Source organism: Procambarus clarkii, chromosome 44 (assembly GCF_040958095.1).
Source record: "Procambarus clarkii isolate CNS0578487 chromosome 44, FALCON_Pclarkii_2.0, whole genome shotgun sequence".
Taxonomy (NCBI): Eukaryota; Metazoa; Arthropoda; class Malacostraca; order Decapoda; family Cambaridae; genus Procambarus; species Procambarus clarkii.
Genome location: NC_091193.1, coordinates 12,703,991 through 12,723,650, shown reverse-complemented (window position 1 = coordinate 12,723,650; position 19,660 = coordinate 12,703,991). Strand labels below are relative to the sequence as shown.

At 42.6% G+C, this 19,660-nt stretch overlaps 1 protein-coding gene across 1 annotated transcript in view; it reads left to right on the top strand.

Moving 5' to 3' along the window:
* Positions 1-261: 261 nt before the first annotated feature.
* LOC123745272 (uncharacterized) overlaps positions 262-19,660 on the top strand; it is a 162,466-nt gene continuing 143,067 nt past the window's right edge. Inside the window, exon 1 of the mRNA XM_045725625.2 lies at positions 262-1,874. Coding sequence (XP_045581581.2) covers positions 1,840-1,874 — 35 coding nt within the window. The 5' untranslated portion in view covers positions 262-1,839. The remainder of the gene's footprint in view (positions 1,875-19,660) is intronic.

Here is a 19,660-nt window from a genome sequence, read left to right as displayed (position 1 = left end):
CAAGAACGACACACAAATAATACCTCTTGTCATATATCGTGACGTTGTTCATCATACTCGCCTCTTAAGCCTCTGATACCAGTGAAAAATGCTGCTAATCGTCTACAAGATGAAAGAAAGTTTCACCCCTATTTAAGCCCAAACCAGGATCTTGGGAAATATATATAATATACTTTATTGTGAATATCGATGAATGCATGAAATCCGTCCCTTTTGGCAGCACTGTGTTCAATTAGTATGCACAGTAAGTCGGCAAGACGTGACGCCGCCTCCTGACCCCTGCTGCCATCTGCGGGCCGCGCCGCGCACTGACTCCCCTCGGGGTGAAGATGAGACCTCTGGAATCCACCAACATTCTCACAGACTTCGAGCTTGAGGGCCTTCTTGCCTAGGCAAAGGCTTTAATTCGCATTTTTCGAGCCTGCTGCGTAGTTTCAGGCATGTATCGTGGCTCGAGATGCATAGCGCCTTTCAAAATGGCAGAGGCGTAGAAAATGGGAATGACATCATCCATGGGTATGCCACCTTTCCAATTCTCACGGCCCTGGAGTCCCGAAAGACGAATCTGAGAGAAATGATAAGGTACTTACTATGGTCCGGGAGTCGGTCGGTAAGGCGTGGGTGATCCACAGACAGCTTGCCCTACCCACCCTCGCCACCCCCGCCTTCCTTGGGCACTCGGCGCCCCTCTCGCCACACGCCTCTGGAAAATCTTGGGCTGGAAGAGGTTGGTAAAGGAGGGGGCGGCAAACACACACACACACACTCCCTCCCCACCCTCACCGTATGGTGGAGTCGGTACTGCACTTGGGGCAGGTCTCCGCTAGTGGCACTTGGGCCTGCGGGAGAGGCGACGGGCACCTCACACGCGCCGCCGCCGTCGCCGCCGCCTGCTGACGAAGGCCCCCCTGCAGGAGGTCACCCTCGGGCACGACGCAGCGGGACGTCGACCTTGCCGCCCCGGAGGAAGTGCTGTGAGGGCGGTCAAGTGGTCGAGGGGTGTGTGTGAGAGTTGCGCCGTTTGTGCCGCCCCGGGTGTCACGCCTCACGTCACTAATGCCACCTGTCACGCCTCTAGTGCCACCCGAGTGTCACTCTTCCCTAGCAAGTGCCGCCGGTGCCTCGCCAAATGAACCGTCCTTCATACAACTAGTGTCGCAAGAGCGTCACGCGTCACGCCCCTAGTGACGCCCGAGTGTCACGTGTTACGTCACTAGTGCCACCCGAATGTCACGCGTTACTAGTGTCACCAGAGTGTCACGTGTCACTAGTGCTATCAGAGTGTCACGCGTCATTAGTGTCACCAGAGTGTCACGTGTCACCAGAGTGTCACGCTCTCTGCCCCGTATATTAATGTGATGTGCGTTTAGGAGAATGGGTTACGGGATTCATAGTATTCATTCCTGAGCAAAGTTCTACTGCGGCCACAGGAGTCACCGTAGGACACCTGCCTCACGCTACACGCTGACGCATCCTCAGTAATCACCGTAGGACACCTGCCTCACGCTACACGCTGACGGAGCCGCAGGAGTCAGCGGCGGTGGAGGACCTACCTCACGGTACTCGCATTTCAACTCACTCTCAATAAGTCTAATATATCAATTTAAGATTTATACAAGAAATACGACGTTTAAAGTGTCACAGAGACAACACCGGTGACCGTCAGTTGAACAGCTCTGAGACTAACCAACTTAGCAATCCCGTTCTTCCCTTGACGACGGCCGCCAGAACTATAATACGCGAACCGCTGAGGCAGAGGAGTGTAATGGTGTGATTGGTGGTTTGTTGGGTTGTTAGCAAGGCGCGGGGTCCGTCCTCTGGGCAGACGACAGCGGGGATATGCTCGCTGCGCCAGATACCTTAGCCTTCGTCACGTGAGTATTGTCTTGTATTGTTCAGTATTTGCCTGTGTTACATGCGGAAGGTGATCTTGCTGCTCGGCATGGTCTCCTGCCGGTAGCTTCAGGGGGGCGGCAGAGGTGTCCTCCTTGAATTAACCTCATACAGCCACCGAGGCTCGCTGGGGTCCATGTTAACCTTCAATTCTCTGACTCTAGACTGTGCTGCGTTGGGTAGCGAAGGTATCGTGTTGAGGAAGTGTGTTTGTGGTCAGACGGGATATGAAGCAGTGTTGCGGTGTTTGGTAACGATGGGGCTCGTGTGGTGTGTGTTAAGTACGGTCGCTCTCCACCAAAAAAAAATGCAGGTAAAGAATGTGAGGTGTGGTGAAGCGAGAGTGTCTCCACCGGTGGTGTGGTGCACCAGTACCACACCAGGATGGTGGAGGGCAGGCCGCCCACCAAGGTGGTGTGGACGCGGCCACACCACCTTGGTGGGCGATGCCCTTCACACCAAGGTGCTGAAAACCGCCCCCTCAGTTACATGGTCATGTTAGCATACATGACAATAAATGCTTTAGATCTGTATATAAATTAATATTCTCTTGGTAAAAAATAATATTATATATATATATATATATATATATATATATATATATATATATATATATATATATATATATATATATATCTACATTTGAGTGAGGTGGGAAGGGTGATGTGGCATTACATTTGAGTGAGGTGGGAAGGGTGATGTGGCATTAACACAAGACAGAACACTAGGGGATATTAATAGGGTATTAAAAGTATCAACACAAGACAGAACAGAAACAATGGGTATTGAATAGAAGTGTTTGTAGAAAGCCTATTGGTCCATATTTCTTGATGCTTCTATATTGGAGCGGAGTCTTGAGTATATATATATATATATATATATATATATATATATATATATATATATATATATATATATATATATATGCAACTGAGATCACAAAAACACTGATCCAAGTATCCGGAAAAACCTCCTTTAGTATTCTCTATATGTAAAATATAGAGAATACTAAACGCGTTTTCGGCTCAATTCGCCTCCTTCAGAGCAAAATTTTTCCCTCTGAGGAAGGCGAATTGAGCCGAAAACGCGTTTAGCATCCTCTATTTTTCACATGAGGATTTCCGCATAGTTATATTTATAGGTTTTCGAAGGAGCTGAATTCTTAGCTAACTGAAACCACAAGAGACCCCTAGAGCCGTCAGTTTTCTCTTTCAGCGCCTTAGTGTGGCGAGTCAGAGAGGAAACGCACACTGCATCCATGGTTCCTGCGCGCCATCTGAGGAACTGGAAGAACTCGACAACCTGTGACAACTAGCCTTGTACCTTGCATGTAACCAAAGTTGTAACCCATTTTGTGTAATGAAGTTTTGATCAAATAAAATTACAAAATACACAATATATAGGGGGTGGTAGGAGAAGACAATATGTGAGTGTACGAGGCTGCCCCCACAAGGCTCTCCTGGATGCTACATATCGTCTTCTTCGAGGTCGAGGGTCCCTACAAACGCAACCAGATGTGTTATATATATATATATATATATATATATGTATATATATATATATATATATATATATATATATATATATATATATATATATTAAATTAAAGCCTTTGCCAATATATATAATTTTTTTTCTTTGCTTTTTGAAATTTTGCTCTGAAGAAGGCGGGTTGAACAGAAAACACGTTCAGCATTCTCTATATTTCACATGTGGTTTTTTCGCATACTTGGATCAGTGTTTTTGTGATCTCTGTTGCTTTTATATATATATATATATATATATATGTCGTACCTAATAGCCAGAACGCACTTCTCAGCCTACTATTCAAGGCCCGATTTGCCTAATAAGCCAAGTTTTCATGAATTAATGTTTTTTCGACAACCTAACCTACCTAACCTAACCTAACCTAACTTTTTCGGCTACCTAACCTAACCTAACCTATAAAGATAGGTTAGGTTAGGTTAGGTAGGGTTGGTTAGGTTCGGTCATATATCTACGTTAATTTTAACTCCAATAAAAAAATATTGACCCCATACATAATGAAATGGGTTGCTTTATCATTTCATAAGAAAAAAAAATAGAGAAAATATATTAATTCAGGAAAACTTGGCTTATTAGGCAAATCGGGCCTTGCATAGTAGGCTGAGAAGTGCGTTCTGGCTACTAGGTACGACATATATATATATATATATATATATATATATATATATATATATATATATATATATCTATATATATATATATATCTATCTATATATATATATATATATATATATATATATATATATATATATATATATATATATATATATATATATATATATATATATATATATATATATATATATGTCGTACCTAGTAGCCAGAACGCACTTCTCGGCCTACTATGCAAGGCCCGATTTGCCTAATAAGCCAAGTTTTCATCAATTAATTGTTTTTCGACTACCTAACCTACCTAACCTAACCTAACTTTTTCGGCTACCTAACGTAACCTAACGTATAAAGATAAGATAGGTTAGGTTAGGTAGGGTTGATTAGGTTCGGTCATATATCTACGTTAATTTTAACTCCAATAAAAAAAATTGACTTCATACATAATGAAATGGGTAGCTTTATCATTTCATGAGAAAAAAAATAGAGAAATATATTAATTCAGGAATACTTGGCTTATTAGGCAAATCGGGCCTTGCATAGTAGGCTGAGAAGTGCGTTCTGGCTACTAGGTACGACATATATATATATATATATATATATATATATATATATATATATATATATATATATATATATATATATATATATATATATATTTATATACACATATATATATGACGACTGAAAACTCACACCCCAGAAATGACTCGAACCCATACCGCCAGGAGAAACGCAACTGGTATCTACAGGACGCCTTAATCCGCTTGACCATCACGACCGGACATAAGGAAGTGATAGCCGAAGCTATTTGAACCACTTCCCCGCCGGCACTCGGATGGTAATCTTGTTCATAGCATGTTATCAAAGCACCTCATTCTTTGGGGCACACATGAGGAACACAAAGAGGAACACAAATTATTTGTGTTCCTCACGTGTGCCCCAAAGAATGAGGTGATTTGATAAAATGCTATGCCCAAGATTACCATCCGAGTGCCGGCGGGGAAGTGGTTCAAATAGCTTCGGCTATCACTTCCTTATGTCCGGTCGTGATGGTCAAGCGGATTAAGGCGTCCTGTAGATACCAGTTGCGTTGCTCCTGGCAGTATGGGTTCGAGTCACTTCTGGGGTTGAGTTTTCAGTCGTATATAGTCCTGGGGGACCATTCAGGCTTGTTCGCATATATATATATATATATATATATATATATATATATATATATATATATATATATATATATATATATATATATATTTGCTCAATTGGGATGGAATCCATCCACCTCAGACCTCACTGCTTCTGGTCAATTGTGGGGACCCATAGCCTCGGTGAAGGAAATAGAGAACATTCAGAGAAAATCTTGTCGTTTGACTCTAAACGCATGAGTGATGAGCAAATCCCACATCACGAAATGACGCAATGACGTCGTTCCGTCCTGGACCGTTATCAAGTCGTGTGACCGTAAAATGGTCCAGGACGGACCATCATGGACCATTTTCTGATGAGTGGTTCGGTCCTCGTATGTTCAGCCACGTTACTGTGATTCACCCCCAACAAAAGTATTTGCTTCTCCTACTACCCCTGCTTTTTTGACAGTTAAATACTGTATTATACTATGTTACACAGCTGCAAAACTGATTGTTTACAATATATGAGCAAGTGTAAACAAAGATTGTTGCTTAGAGGCTGTCGATTTCGTCGAACCCTTGAGGGAGAGGCCGAGGATACAGTGGGGTATTTCCCCTCCGGATCGCCCCCATTGAGGGGCTGCTACAAGGGCAGCTTGCCGCTCTAGGGTCTCTTGTTGTTTCGATTAGTGGGTCATGTAACCCCACTGAATGGGCAACTCCACTGAGTCACTGGGGGTTGCCCATTGTGTTCAGTCTGGTCGGTGTGTTCAGTCTGGTCGGTGTGTTCAGTCTGGTCGGTGTGTTCAGTCTGGTCGGTGTGTTCGGTCTTGTCATTGTGTTCAGTGTGGTAGGTGTGTTCAGTCTTGTCAGTGTGTTCAATCTTGTCAGTGTGTTCAGTCTGGTCGGTGTGTTAAGTCTTGGCTGTGTGTTCAGTGTGGTCGATGTTTTCAGTCTAGTCAGTGTGTTCACTCTGTTCAGTGTGTTCAGTCTGGACGGTGTGTTCAGGAAGCAGAAGCTAGTGGGCCAGGTACTCTGACACCTGTAGTAAATGCTTGTTCAAATTAAAACAACTCTGGGCTGAGTAGGTTAATGCATTCGCACTCGGGCGGCCAATCGACCCCTCCGAGTAAAGCACATTAGACCACCATCATCGCTGCAGTTTGACCTCTCGACCACAGTTTAACCTCTCGAGTACAACTCGAACCACTGTAAATAAGCAGCATTAAACTGTTGTGAGCGTGGTAACTCACAAAGTGAAACTCATAACATCTTTGCTCCGCCAGTGAGTAACTTACCCAGTGAGTTCCTCCAAGCAAACACTCGAGAGGCAAAATTATTCCCTTGAGTGCGTAAAACATTGCACTTTCCACTCGAAGACGTGCCGTGACTTCCTAAGAGCGGTATCATTAAATTAACAACATGACTACTTGCCTCCGGGGGGGATACGAACACTGAACTGCTTTTGCTCAACTAATTAATCCCCGTTGTCCCGACAACAACTCCCTATGTCGCGCGCAACCGAATCCCTTCAGGAAGGAGATTTAAGTTGATAGACTCAAGTAGGTCGCATTGACATATCTTAACTGATCCAATCGACATAGTACATGTATTGTAAATGATCCAGTAGACACAGTACAAGTAATGTATTGTAAATAATCCAGTAGACACAGTACGAGTAATGTATCACAAGAGAGACACACACACGGAAAGTTTGGGATGTGTTGTGAAGGGGCTACCACCACTACCACCATCGCCACCACCACCACCACCAGCTGCAGCAGCTGGCAGGATTGACCGCAGGCCTCTCTCTCTCTCTCTCTCTCTCTCTCTCTTTTTCTCTCTCTCTTTCACACACACAGGCTACTTGACTAGGTGATTGTTGTACGCTAATGGCAGTGGTGATTACCGACGACCGCACGCAGTTGGTGAGAGGAATGACGTAAAGACTAGGGACATGGATTGGCCAGTCCCTAACCCTGCATATTTGTGTTTTGCGTTGTAGGCCTACCAGACAACAGAAGATGTGGATGTAGCCATATCTTGCTTTGTGAGTAGCCAGCTGCAGCCAAAGCAGTGGTAACACCAACAAAAAATAAACAAACTCCTTCTACCCATCTCTTTAGTAATAAACCAAAAATATAAAAATATAACACAAGAACACAAAAGCCGAAACAAAAACAACTAATGAACTCCCACAAAATAAACCTGTCCCAAAACACAAACAAAAACAGTCAGGTATTGCTAAGATTGTCACAATCGCCAATTTGCAACAATATAGTTCTAACGTAGTGTATCAGTTGTAACTTGCATCGTCAAGCGATGATGACAGCAGTTGCACCACCCTCCCCTCCCTCGGGTCATTATGAGGAGGAGTGTGTTGAAGGCCCATCAGGGCCTCAACAAGGGTGTATCTGTCGATTCACAATCGACTTGAGATTGGTCCAGGACGGACCGAAACGTCGTCGTCCCTTCATATTCTAGTGTGTGGTCTGGTTATCTGTCAAGGTTTCCTCACTGACGTCCGGAAGCCCTGGCGGGGGCGGCCCCGGGGCCTGCCTCGCTTACTCCTCCTCCAGGGGATAATTCCCTTCATTCGTTCATTCATTCAGTCAGCAGTCGGTTAGTCGGTCGGTGTATAGCGGCGTGAAGGTGTCGGTGTATAGCGACGTGAAGGTGTCGGTGTATAGCGACGTGAAGGTGTCGGTGTATAGCGACGTGAAGGTGTCGGTGTATAGCGACGTGAAGGTGTCGGTGCATAGCGACGTGAAGGTGTCGGTGTATAGCGACGTGAAGGTGTCGGTGTATAGCGACGTGAAGGTGTCGGTGTATAGCGACGTGAAGGTGTCGGTGTATAGCGACGTGAAGGTGTCGGTGTATAGCGACGTGAAGGTGTCGGTGTATAGCGACGTGAAGGTGTCGGTGTATAGCGACGTGAAGGTGTCGGTGTATAGCGACGTGAAGGTGTCGGTGTATAGCGACGTGAAGGTGTCGGTGTATAGCGACGTGAAGGTGTCGGTGTATAGCGACGTGAAGGTGTCGGTGTATAGCGACGTGAAGGTATCGGTGTATAGCGACGTGAAGGTGTCGATGTATAGCGACGTGTTATTTTATTTTCTGACTGTTACTTAAAAATCGCAAACTTTTATCATAATTATGTTTATTATATGATATTGAAGTGTCTTCCTGGGTCGCCCTTAGACTAAAGCTGTTCCACGGGTCGCCCTCAGACCATGGCCGTTCTATGGGCTGCTTTCATACCATGGATCTTTAGTGGTTCATCTACAAACCAGACCTGTTCAAAGGGCCCCTTCTAACCAAAAATCTTCAAATGGCTTCATATATATATACATAGAAGGACGCTCTGTAATATATAAGCGGTAACAATGTGTGGACTCACTAGACACAAGCAGAGTGAGCCAAAACACTAACCACGGTAACAGAGGCGAGCGGCGCCACCAATTAGTTGTACCGAGCGGCGCCGGGACCGCCTCCACCACCAACCCTCACCTTCGTCCCCACGCAAGCAAACAGCGCCACTTGGCAGTCTCACCAAGTTGGAGGAAAAACAAGTTACCGCTTCAGTGCAAAAACTAGAGTCTCCAAGTGCGACCACTTAATACCCAGAGTGCAACAACTCCCTCATTTGTTGCTACTCAAGTCCCTTGATTTATGGAACACATTTCCGGGTCAGGATAAGAGGCAAGGGATGACTGGATTGTGTCAGGTGAAGGTTTAGACATGCGGGTGAATCTAATTTGTGTTCTAATAAATAGGATCTGCTTGGCATGGGCCCCCCATAGGCCTTCTGCTTCGACCTTTATTCTTGTGCTCTTAAGAGATATATATAATATATCCCCATAGCCTCGCTCGTTGTCCCCTAATGTAGGACAACCGCGCTGTTTGATCCATTATGAGATGGTTCTACCCACTAATGTGTGACAACTGCACTCACTAACCGCTGTATAGTGACTCTCCTCAAGTCCAACACCAATTAACTTATAAATAGAAACAAAAGTGGTTGAAGCACAAGATGTTAACCACTCGGGTGCTGACCTTAACACCTGTGAGACCCTTGGACTACGATTCCCCCCCCCCCTTTCTCCTCCACTCATTTACGAAACCTGTACATCTTGTCCTCAATCATGGCGGCTTAATTTGCATTCATTAAATAATTTACGAGCTCGGAAGCGCTACGAGGTTGTCGATAACAAATAATAACTTTGGCTCGAGAACGAGCTCGCAGCGTTTTCTAGCTCGTAAACGGTTTCGGAAATACGGACAAAGTCGAGGAAAGATGCACAGGTTTCGTAGATTGGCACGTCAATGCTTCACGAATCCCGTCCAGCTGGTGGACGCACCCGGGCTTCCCGTCCTCTCGCCCCATACGTCGCCAATTTTTTTTTTTTTTTGCTGATTAGCCAATCCGATAAAAATGAGGCTTTCTATTAAAAAAAAATAAACCACCCTGATAGTGAGGTTATTTTATGCATCAGCCTCGATGGGTTAGGCGGGTTGCTAGGGTTCGTACGTTTCTGGTTATGCAAGACAGTTCCAAGTTTGACGGAGTGGTAGATGAAGACCACTTTTCCCCTCCCCCACCCCCCTACCCCCCCAGCTGCAGCCCCGGCGCTCCTTCCCCCCCGGGGGGGGGGGGCGCCAGGGGGGGGGGCGCCAGGGGGGACTTCACAATCAACTGCTTATATAAAACATATCTTTTTACAACTTTCATAATTTACTTAACTAATTTTCACGTTTCGGGACGATCTTTGGAGTAATGTCTAGCCTGTTTACGCTGTTTATAGAAGCTATAATGTGTGATATATACATTATATTACATTTAATTTCAGAGTACATAGTTAACTTAACGTAACCATAACTAATTGGACATATTGCTCTGGTAATATGTCCATTTGGAAGTCAAAACGAAGGCTGAAAAGCAATATAAAATGATGTTAACAATTAATTACTGAAGAGTATAGACGATTAATGGTTTCTGTAATACGCGTATTTTACGAACGGACGAACGAACGGGCCCGCGAATAAAGAAGGACACACACAGAGATCACACTAACGTGATGCATCAAATGAACAAATCCACAAGGGCCGTGACGAGGATTCGAACCTGCGTCCGGGAGCATCCCAGACACTGCCTAAGTTCATCACAGACACTGCCTAAGTAAGTTCAGTAGTTCAGTAGTAGTTAACTTCGGTTTCAACCCTTTTAACCCTGTCGTAGCTCAGTCGATTAAGGCAGTGTCTGGGATGCTCCCGGACGCAGGTTCGAATCCTCGTCACGGCCCTTGTGGATTTGTTCAATAAAGAAGGATCTTCACTGGAAATGACGGCAATATCCTGGATCTAGCAGCAAGAACCTCTTCCTGTGTTAGGGAAAGGATTCAGCTTGATCCACTGTGAAAGACTGTGAGAGGCCGCTGCTTGCTACACTGTAAGCGACTGTTGCTTGCTGTAATGAGAGAAACTGCTGCTTGCTACACTGTTGATTCTATCTATAGAAAAGACTGTTGGGAGAGTGCGTTGCCCCCCATGGGCCAGTCACCTCCACCAGAACGTTACGCAGACACTCATGCAGAACTCGATAAGTATCCCGAAAGTAAAGGTCCACAAATGGGTCTGTAAATGGGTCTGCAAATGGGTCTAAGCAAGAGCAATATAGAGCAGGTCTGCTGCGACAACAACTCCGCAAAGCTCAAAAATAATCTAAAAAATATAACCAGATGGAAAAATAAAAAAAAACACTCCAACTCACATTGATATTGGCCAAAGTAAGGGTCTTCAACGCTTAAGTATACAAGGACAACCACTGCGACGAGGCTATAATTAGTTGTACCGTGGTTAGGCCACAGAGCAAATATTAATAACCCCCCAAAAAAATATATATATATATATTGAACACAGATGGTAACAGATTGCAATATTATGGTAAAATCATCAATTACTGTCATATTGTTGATTCTGCATTGTCTCAGCTTAAAAAGGTGGCTAGGAGGAGGAGGTTGGTTTCTTTGATAGCATTAATGTGGACGTGTTTACTAGTAAGGTAGTGGGTATAAATAATTGAGTTGCAACATTGGAAAAACCTATCTCAGGCTCCTGTGGTTGGCTCCTGTTGCAACCTGGGTGAGAAATCCCTCATAACTTTGCTATTACGATCGTTGTTCTCTCTATAAATTTACTGAAAAGTGTGTGTGTGTGTGTGTGAGAGAGAGAGAGAGAGAGAGAGAGAGAGAGAGAGAGAGAGAGAGAGAGAGAGAGAGAGAGAGAGAGAGAGAGAGGGGGAGGAGGGGGAAGGGGACGATGAATTCAGAGAATCAAAAGTTCTGTAACTCTCAGTATTAATGAAATTAATACAGTGATAATTAATGATATTCAGTATTACCAACTGAAGTCAATATGGTTCGAATCCTTCTGGGGTGAGGAGTTTTCAGTTGCATATTAGCTTGGGGACCATTCAAGCTTGTTCGCATTTATGTTGCTCACGTGGCCCCACAAAGTGAGGTGATTCGATGAAATATCTATGCCCAAGATTACCACCAAGTGCCGTCGGGATGTTGGGGAAATAACCTCGGCTATCAATGTCTTTTGTACAGACATTTTGTTATATATATATATATATATATATATATATATATATATATATATATATATATATAAATATATATATATAAATATATATATATAATATATATATATATATATATATATATATATATATATATATATATATATATATATATATATTGTAAGGACAAGACAAGAACATATCGATGCCAACACAGAAGACAATGTCCAACATAATAGGCCAATTACACTGGATTAATCTTTGTGTTTAGATAGGAGCTGCCTCGTATGGGCCAATAAGCCTTCTGCAGCCTCTATGTCTCACCTCACATTTATCCCTTATGTATCCCCCCATGTTTTCACCTTTATTATATATTATATATATATATATATATATATATATATATATATATATATATATATATATATATATATATATATGTATAAAGGAATTCCTTCTGAAGATGTATTAATATACGAAAGTACTTAAGGAAATTCTTGTTTCAATTCTTCCTCCGTGGTCTGACACCGTGTGTGTGTATATATATATATATATATATATATATATATATATATATATATATATATATATATATATATATATATACATTTTTTTTTTGTCCCATGAACACAAACACAAATCCCCGCATTCTCTTCTCTTTTCCACCTCTTATAGACATCATTTAACCCCTATGTGTGACCTCTGACCTTCCACACATGGGTCTAGTTCTTGATGCCGCTCATCATCCCCATAACACACACATACATACATACGCACACACGCGCGCGCGCGCGCGTGTGTGAACTTGACAAATTCTGAACTTGACAAATTCTGAACTTCTGATTCTGAACTTCTGATTCTGAACTTGACACATTCCTTAAAAAAGAAATCGTGACGTATTAGTTTAGAGGATGGATTAAACACATTTGTTTTTCAAAATTTCCACCTCCTCCTCCGTCTACCTCCTTCCAGGGAAAGTCAACCGTATTGTACAGGTGCAAATATTCATTGCAAGGCGCCTCCAGCAACGAGGTACACGCAAATTTGTTGCACTCGACGTATTTGCAACAGTTTGAAGGTCTTCAATAAGGGCTGCGCACGAGGCAGGAAGTACACATAAGCGTTTTCAGGAAGGTGAGAACTGTTTATATGGCTATCTTGACAGTGTTGCTCTCGTGGGAATCGTGTGTTAAATAAGACGGCAGAGGAGAGATGAGATGACGGAAGAAGGGGGGATAAGGTGAAAGAAGAGGAGATAGTAGACGACGGAAGAAGAGAGATAGTAGACAACGGAAGAAGAGAGGTATTAGACGACGGAAGAAGCGAGATAACGCAATGGAAGAGGAGAAATAAGATGATGGGAGAGGAGAGATAAGATGACAGGGAAACGAAGATAAGACGACAGAAGAAGGAGGGGTCAAAATTTAAAGGAACTTAGGGTTAAGGTGAGCAAACGGCAAGGGAGGTGAGGAGAAGATGAGGTAGGAGGAAGTGAGAAAGGAGATAAGATGACGAGAGTAAGAGAGGAGATGAGAGAGTGGGAGGGCTGAGGGTAGAGATGAGAGAGTAGAGATGAGGGTGGAGCAAGAAGAGTGGAGAGGAGTCACCAAGGGAGACCATCAAGACATTTACGTTGGTAACACTAAATCACTCCTCCATAAGAAATTTAAAGTTAGATCACTATCTAGACATAATTGAAATCTCCACAATTCGATTGGAGAGCTTAAAATTGTACAGCCCATCCTCTTAAAATGGCAATACTAATAACAACTAACCCAGCCACTTGGACTGGTCGGCAGAGCCACGTCCTCACTCCTTGCAGGTCGGCGCTCAATCCCCGATGGTCCAAGAGGTTGGGTACCATTCCTGCCCTCAGTCCTCCTATGTCAGCTCCTGTCTTGTCCTCACATCCCGTCCAAGTGCTGTAGTGTCATATCGACTTAGCGCTCTCTCCTGATATTTATCTTACCTTATAGTAGCCTATTTGGTCAAACTTTCCAATATGTTCTGTTGGACGCCCAAAAGTTCACGTTCCGTTGTACTGAATTAGCCCAAATGGTAATCTATAGGAAATATAATTAAAGAACCTTAATTAATATGTCTGAGCAATCCTAGGCCTAATACACGCTATTTTAAGCCTAATATAGTACATATATACGTGCTATACTAGACCTAGGAATGTTTAAGTTTATCTTTTAACTTTTTTTTTTTATCTCGGTCTCTGTAAAGTAAATAGTACCAAACGGGAACTATTTTATGGTCCAACTGCATATGTTGGTACAATATTGTTGCTATTATTACTATCATTTTAGGCGGATGGACTGAAATTGCAATACTAGGCCAGCTCAGAACCTAGTTCCCAGCATTAGATCACTACTAGGTAATAGCTGAAAATCCCAACAATAGAGTTACCTAAAAAAAGGAAATCTATAAACATAGGTTTCACTACTTTGAAATAGATGAAATATCCAACATTAGACCATTATCTAGAAGAACAAATTAATATCCAACATTAGACCATTATCTAGAAGAACAAATTAATTTCCAACATTAGATCTGTTTAGAAATTGTTGAAATTTCCAAAATTAGCTCTACTTATAATAGTTAAGATTTCCAACATTATATCACTTTGTTTAAATAGTTGAAATTTCTAAAATTAAATCTACCTAAAAACAGTTTAAATAAATAACGTTAGTTTACCACTTAGTAAACTATTCAAATTTCCAATATTACGCTATCTTCTTGAGGTTAGCTTGAGATGATTTCGGGGATTAGCGTTCTCGCGGCCCGGTCCTCGATCAGGCCTCTTTTTTGTTACACCCCCCCCCCCCAGGAAGCAGCCCGTAGCAGCTGTCTAACTCCCAGGTACCTATTTACTGCTAGGTGAACAGACCCAGATCTAGATTTAGGTAGATCTCTAAATAAAAATATATAAAATTTCCATCAATAAATCTAGCAAGAAATTGCATAAATTTGTAACGTTAATTTGCTGCATGGGAATACTGCAGTGGAAATTCAGCGTAGCAATTATTGAAACGATTTCTGTAAGTTGTTAGAGAAATTATTTATGATTCTGAACTTGACAAATGTAATGATTTTAAAATCATTGCTCAATGTAGCTTCTAAATCATAATTCTTAGGTATATAATTTATAATTACAGAAATTAAGTTGTTATAACTTATTATTGTTATTATTATGACTTTCTCTTTGGTAAATAATTTACTGTAACTTTGTATAAACTAACCCAAGTATAAATGCACGAACATTAATGATTAAAGTTTTTCAATTCAATTATCTTCAGTAATGGATCACTACCTACAGTTAGTTAAAATTTCCAACATTAAATCGCTACATTGCAATTCTTAAAAATTCCAAACTCAGGGAAAAATCACTCAAATTGAAAGAGTTGTAATTTCCATGCCATGCCTATAATTTTTTACATTTTAAAAAATACACCAGCATCTAGAAATATTTGGCTTCCACATGCTAGATCATTACTTAAAAAAAATGTAATTATCAATATAAGATAGTTTTATGTTATCTCTATGAGATTTTTCGGCCAATCTTTTAGTGTAGGTCGGCCTCTTCCTCTTTCGGTAGTGCATGCAGCCAGGTTATCTCTAGTTCGGTCAGTCACAAACACTAATCACTAATCACTTCATGTGGGGGACTAATCACTTCAAGTCTTGCCCCACATCTATCGGCAAATTCAATATGTTCCATTGATAATCACGTGATTTAAGACTTTATTAAACCATTTATTTATTTATTCCTTTATTGATAAGCTTGGCGTCTACGGTCCCTCTGTTCCCAGCTCTCATATTCTGAAATGCAGTGTTGCACCCCCTGCCAATATATTTCATACAATGACCAGAGCATTTAAAGTATAAATACGTATTCCACTGTTGGCTCAGTTACGACCTGATGTGAGTCCAGGACAGACTGAAACGTCGCCACTTTCCTCACATAAGCGTGGGTTGAGTTACGTGTTTACCAGAGTCCACTATTATCTGCCTCCCAGAGTTCTGGCCCCAAACTCTTGAAGATAGTTTTGGAATTCTTAAACTCCTAATATCTCGTTTTGTCATGATTTTGTTGCTGTGTTTTGTGTTTCCTTGCACTCAAGTTCAAAAATGGTTTGGTCTGAGCTCCCAGAATATAAATTATTTGAAATTCAAAATGCTTCAAAATGAGTAATTTTTTTTATATTCATACATCCACGTTGTTTGGCCGAATGTATATATTCATGGGAATGACAGACGAGAGAAGACGATCTCACTTTCACATCCTCTGGCAACAGAATAACCCACTATACACACACTCTTGCAACAGAAGACCCCAACGAACACACCCTCTGGGACAGAAGACCCTCAACGTACAAAACCTCTGGGACAGAAGACCCCAACGTACACACCCTCTAGGACAGAAGACCCCAGTATTCACACCCTCAGGGACAGAAGACCCCAACATTCACACCCTCTGGGACAGAAGACCCCTAACATTCACACCCTCTGGGACAGAAGACCCCCAACATACACACTCTCTGGGACAGAAGACCCCAAACATTCACACCCTCTGGGACAGAAGACCCCTAACATTCACACCCTCTGCGACAGAAGACCCCTAACATACACACCCTCTGGGACAGAAGACCCCAACATACACACCCTCTGGGACAGAAGACCCCCAACATACACACCCTCTGGGACAGAAGACCCCCAACATACACACCCTCTGGGACAGAAGACCCCTAACATTCACACCCTCTGGGACACAAGACCCTGCACCTTACACACTCTTCGAAAAGAAAAAACAATAATGTACCAAAAGAACTCTCAATAACGAGTGCAGGTCCTCCATATTATATGGCCAGCACGGTCATCATATTAACAAAATTTGATGGAAATTGGAACTATTTAACTGGATTTTGTAGTCTCAAAAGGTTTATTTAGCCGTTAGTAAAATGTCGAATTGATTTGCGTCCATGAGACTGGATGTCACTTTATTGAAATGTAGGCGAAGAGGCCCTTAACTGCACCGGTATTGCATCTATTTTTCCCGGGTTCGATTAAACTGTTTATCATCGCCGAATCCCTTCGAATGCCTAATATGTTTTCTTGCTTGAGTTAGCATCACTTTGCAGTTAGTATCTTTAATGTTTGAAACAGGTCAATACGTAGCCCTAAGCTTTGTTACAAAAGCAGATAAGGAGTCACAATAACTTGGCTGAAGTATGTTGACCAGACCACACACTATAGAAGGTGAAGGGGACGACGACGTTTCGGTCCGTCCTGGACCATACACAATCGACTTGAGAATGGTCCAGGACGGAGCGAAACGTCGTCGTCCCTTCACCTTCTAAGTGTGTGGTCTGGTCAACATACTTCGTTACAGAAGTCATTCTGAGTTTATGAATATCGCTTCATTAGTTTATTTATCAATGTTTTAGTTTAGTTTAGTGACTGCTTGAACTCTCAAGCAGTCTGTCTTTAATGATTTTGAAGACAGGCTTTAATGTTTCAGTGTGCATTATTGCCTCGCACTGTTTTGTAAGTGTGAGGCAATACTGTGTCGGCGACCTAGTGGGGCCAATATTCAACGTCGGCCCAACGTTGAATTAACGTTAATCGTCGAGGTTGAACCAATGCAACCATGGGATATTGTACCCATGGTGGGAGTATTCAAAGGTTTAGTCTAATCAGCGCTTTCTATAATATTTTTTTTCCTTCGTTGTATACTTTGCCTTGAAAGCTTGCGTTTTGTTGGATTTGAGTGTTTGCGTACTTGAGATCTTCACTAAGGATAACTCCTGTAACTGTACTCACCTTGTTGTACTCAGTCTGTGTGTGTGTGTGTGTGTGTGTGTGTGTGTGTGTGTGTGTGTGTGTGTGTGTGTGTGTGTGTGTGTGTGTGTGTGTGTGTGTGTGTGTGTGTGCGTGCATATATTCACCTAGTTGTACTCACATAGTTGAGCTTGAGGGGATTGAGCTTTGGGTCTTTGGTCCCGCCTCTCAACTGTCAATCAACTGGTGTATAGATTCCTCAGCCTACTGGGCTCTATCATATCTACATTTGAAACTGTGTATAGAGTCTGTCCCCCACCACATTCACTGCAAAATGCATTCCATCTGTTAAGTACTCAGACACTGTGGAAGTTCTTTCTAACATCCTTTTGGCTTATTTGGGTACTATTTTTAAACCTGTGTCTTCCTTGTTCGCGTACCAACCGTGTGCGTGCGTGTGTCTGTGGTGGCAAGAAGTCTTTAAAACTCTGCGCTTACCGTTGATGATAGACCTGTTTATAGATTATTTGTATGGACTCACAAGAGTCCATACTCTTGGTATACCATACCATATATACCATACTCCTCATGGGTGAGGAGTGGTCCAAGCAGCTCCACACTCAAAAACGTCCATCCAAGCGGCTCCTTCCTTCTTTCATTACCAGAACTACTGGTAACCAAGTTCTCTAAAGTCTAAACAACCAACATATTTCTCCATTAAAGTTCAATGAACATTCACAGGCATTTTTTTAAATGTTAAATATGTTACACTGGCGGTACGATGTATTCCTAATTCTAACTTCTCAAATTAATCAGTAAAGATATTTATTGTTATCATGAGGTATTTCAATAGTTTTAATTTAGATGTATGTTTGAGGGATATTTTATTCAAATATGTGTACGAGAGAGAGAGAGAGAGAGAGAGAGAGAGAGAGAGAGAGAGAGAGAGAGAGAGAGAGAGAGAGAGAGAGAGAGAGAGAGAGAGAGCTCATAAGACCTCAGTTCTTACCCAGTATCGGAGTAGGGCGTATGTAGTAGAAAGTTAGACACCTCTCTCCTGTTGACACGACCCCGCAGGTAAACACACACACATACGTATCCAGGAACACATACAAATATGTACATACACATACACACACACACATACATATTCTTGCAGGTCCTTGCGGCTGAGTGGGCAGCGCTCGTGGGTCGTAGTCCTAACTCAACCGTCACTCCTACGGACCTGGGTTCGATTCCCGGCCGAGGTAGAAACAAATTGGCAGAGTTTATTTTCCCCAATGCGCCTGCTCATCTAGTAGTAAATAGGTACCTGGGAGTTAGACAACTGCTACAGGCTGCATCCTGGGAATATTTGCTTGCTTGTGTGTATGTGTGTGTGTGTGTGTGTGTGTGTGTGTGTGTGTGTGTGTGTGTGTGTGTGTGTGTGTGTGTGTGTGTGTGTGTGTGTGTGTGTGTGCGACGGTTAGAAAGGCGGGGTCCAAGAGCTAACAGCTGAGCCCTTCAGTCACAAATAGTAAACAGTAAATACATATATACATATTTAGACTAATGTGAGAATATCCTGACAACGTTTGTTGATTAATGTGTCAAACAACTTGTAAACAAGACATCGTCCCCCCTCACACACACACACACACACACACACACACACACACACACACACACACACACACACACACACACACACACACACAATGGTCACCCAAAGTACAGGACCGCCACGCAAACAAGGACTGATATGTGCAGGCGATGAGTCACAATAACGTGGCTAAAGTATGTTGACCAGACCACACACTAGAAGGTGAAGGGACGACGACGTTTTGGTCCGTCCTGGACCATTCTCAAGTCGATTGAGAATGGTCCAGGACGGACCGAAACGTCGTCGTCCCTTCACCTTCTAGTGTGTGGACCGATATGTACCTGACGTTTGATCTAACAGCTCTAACAAGCCCCGTTAACTGCCTCTAATCTTGACTGTGTCATTGTTGAATATCCCGTTGGTTTTTAACAAAAATGAGAGAAGAAAAGGCCCACTCATTGCCTTCCTACCGAAAGACAGGATAAAACAACAGTGAAAAGTATTCGCTGGTGTTCCCGAGCGTCACAGAGCGTCACA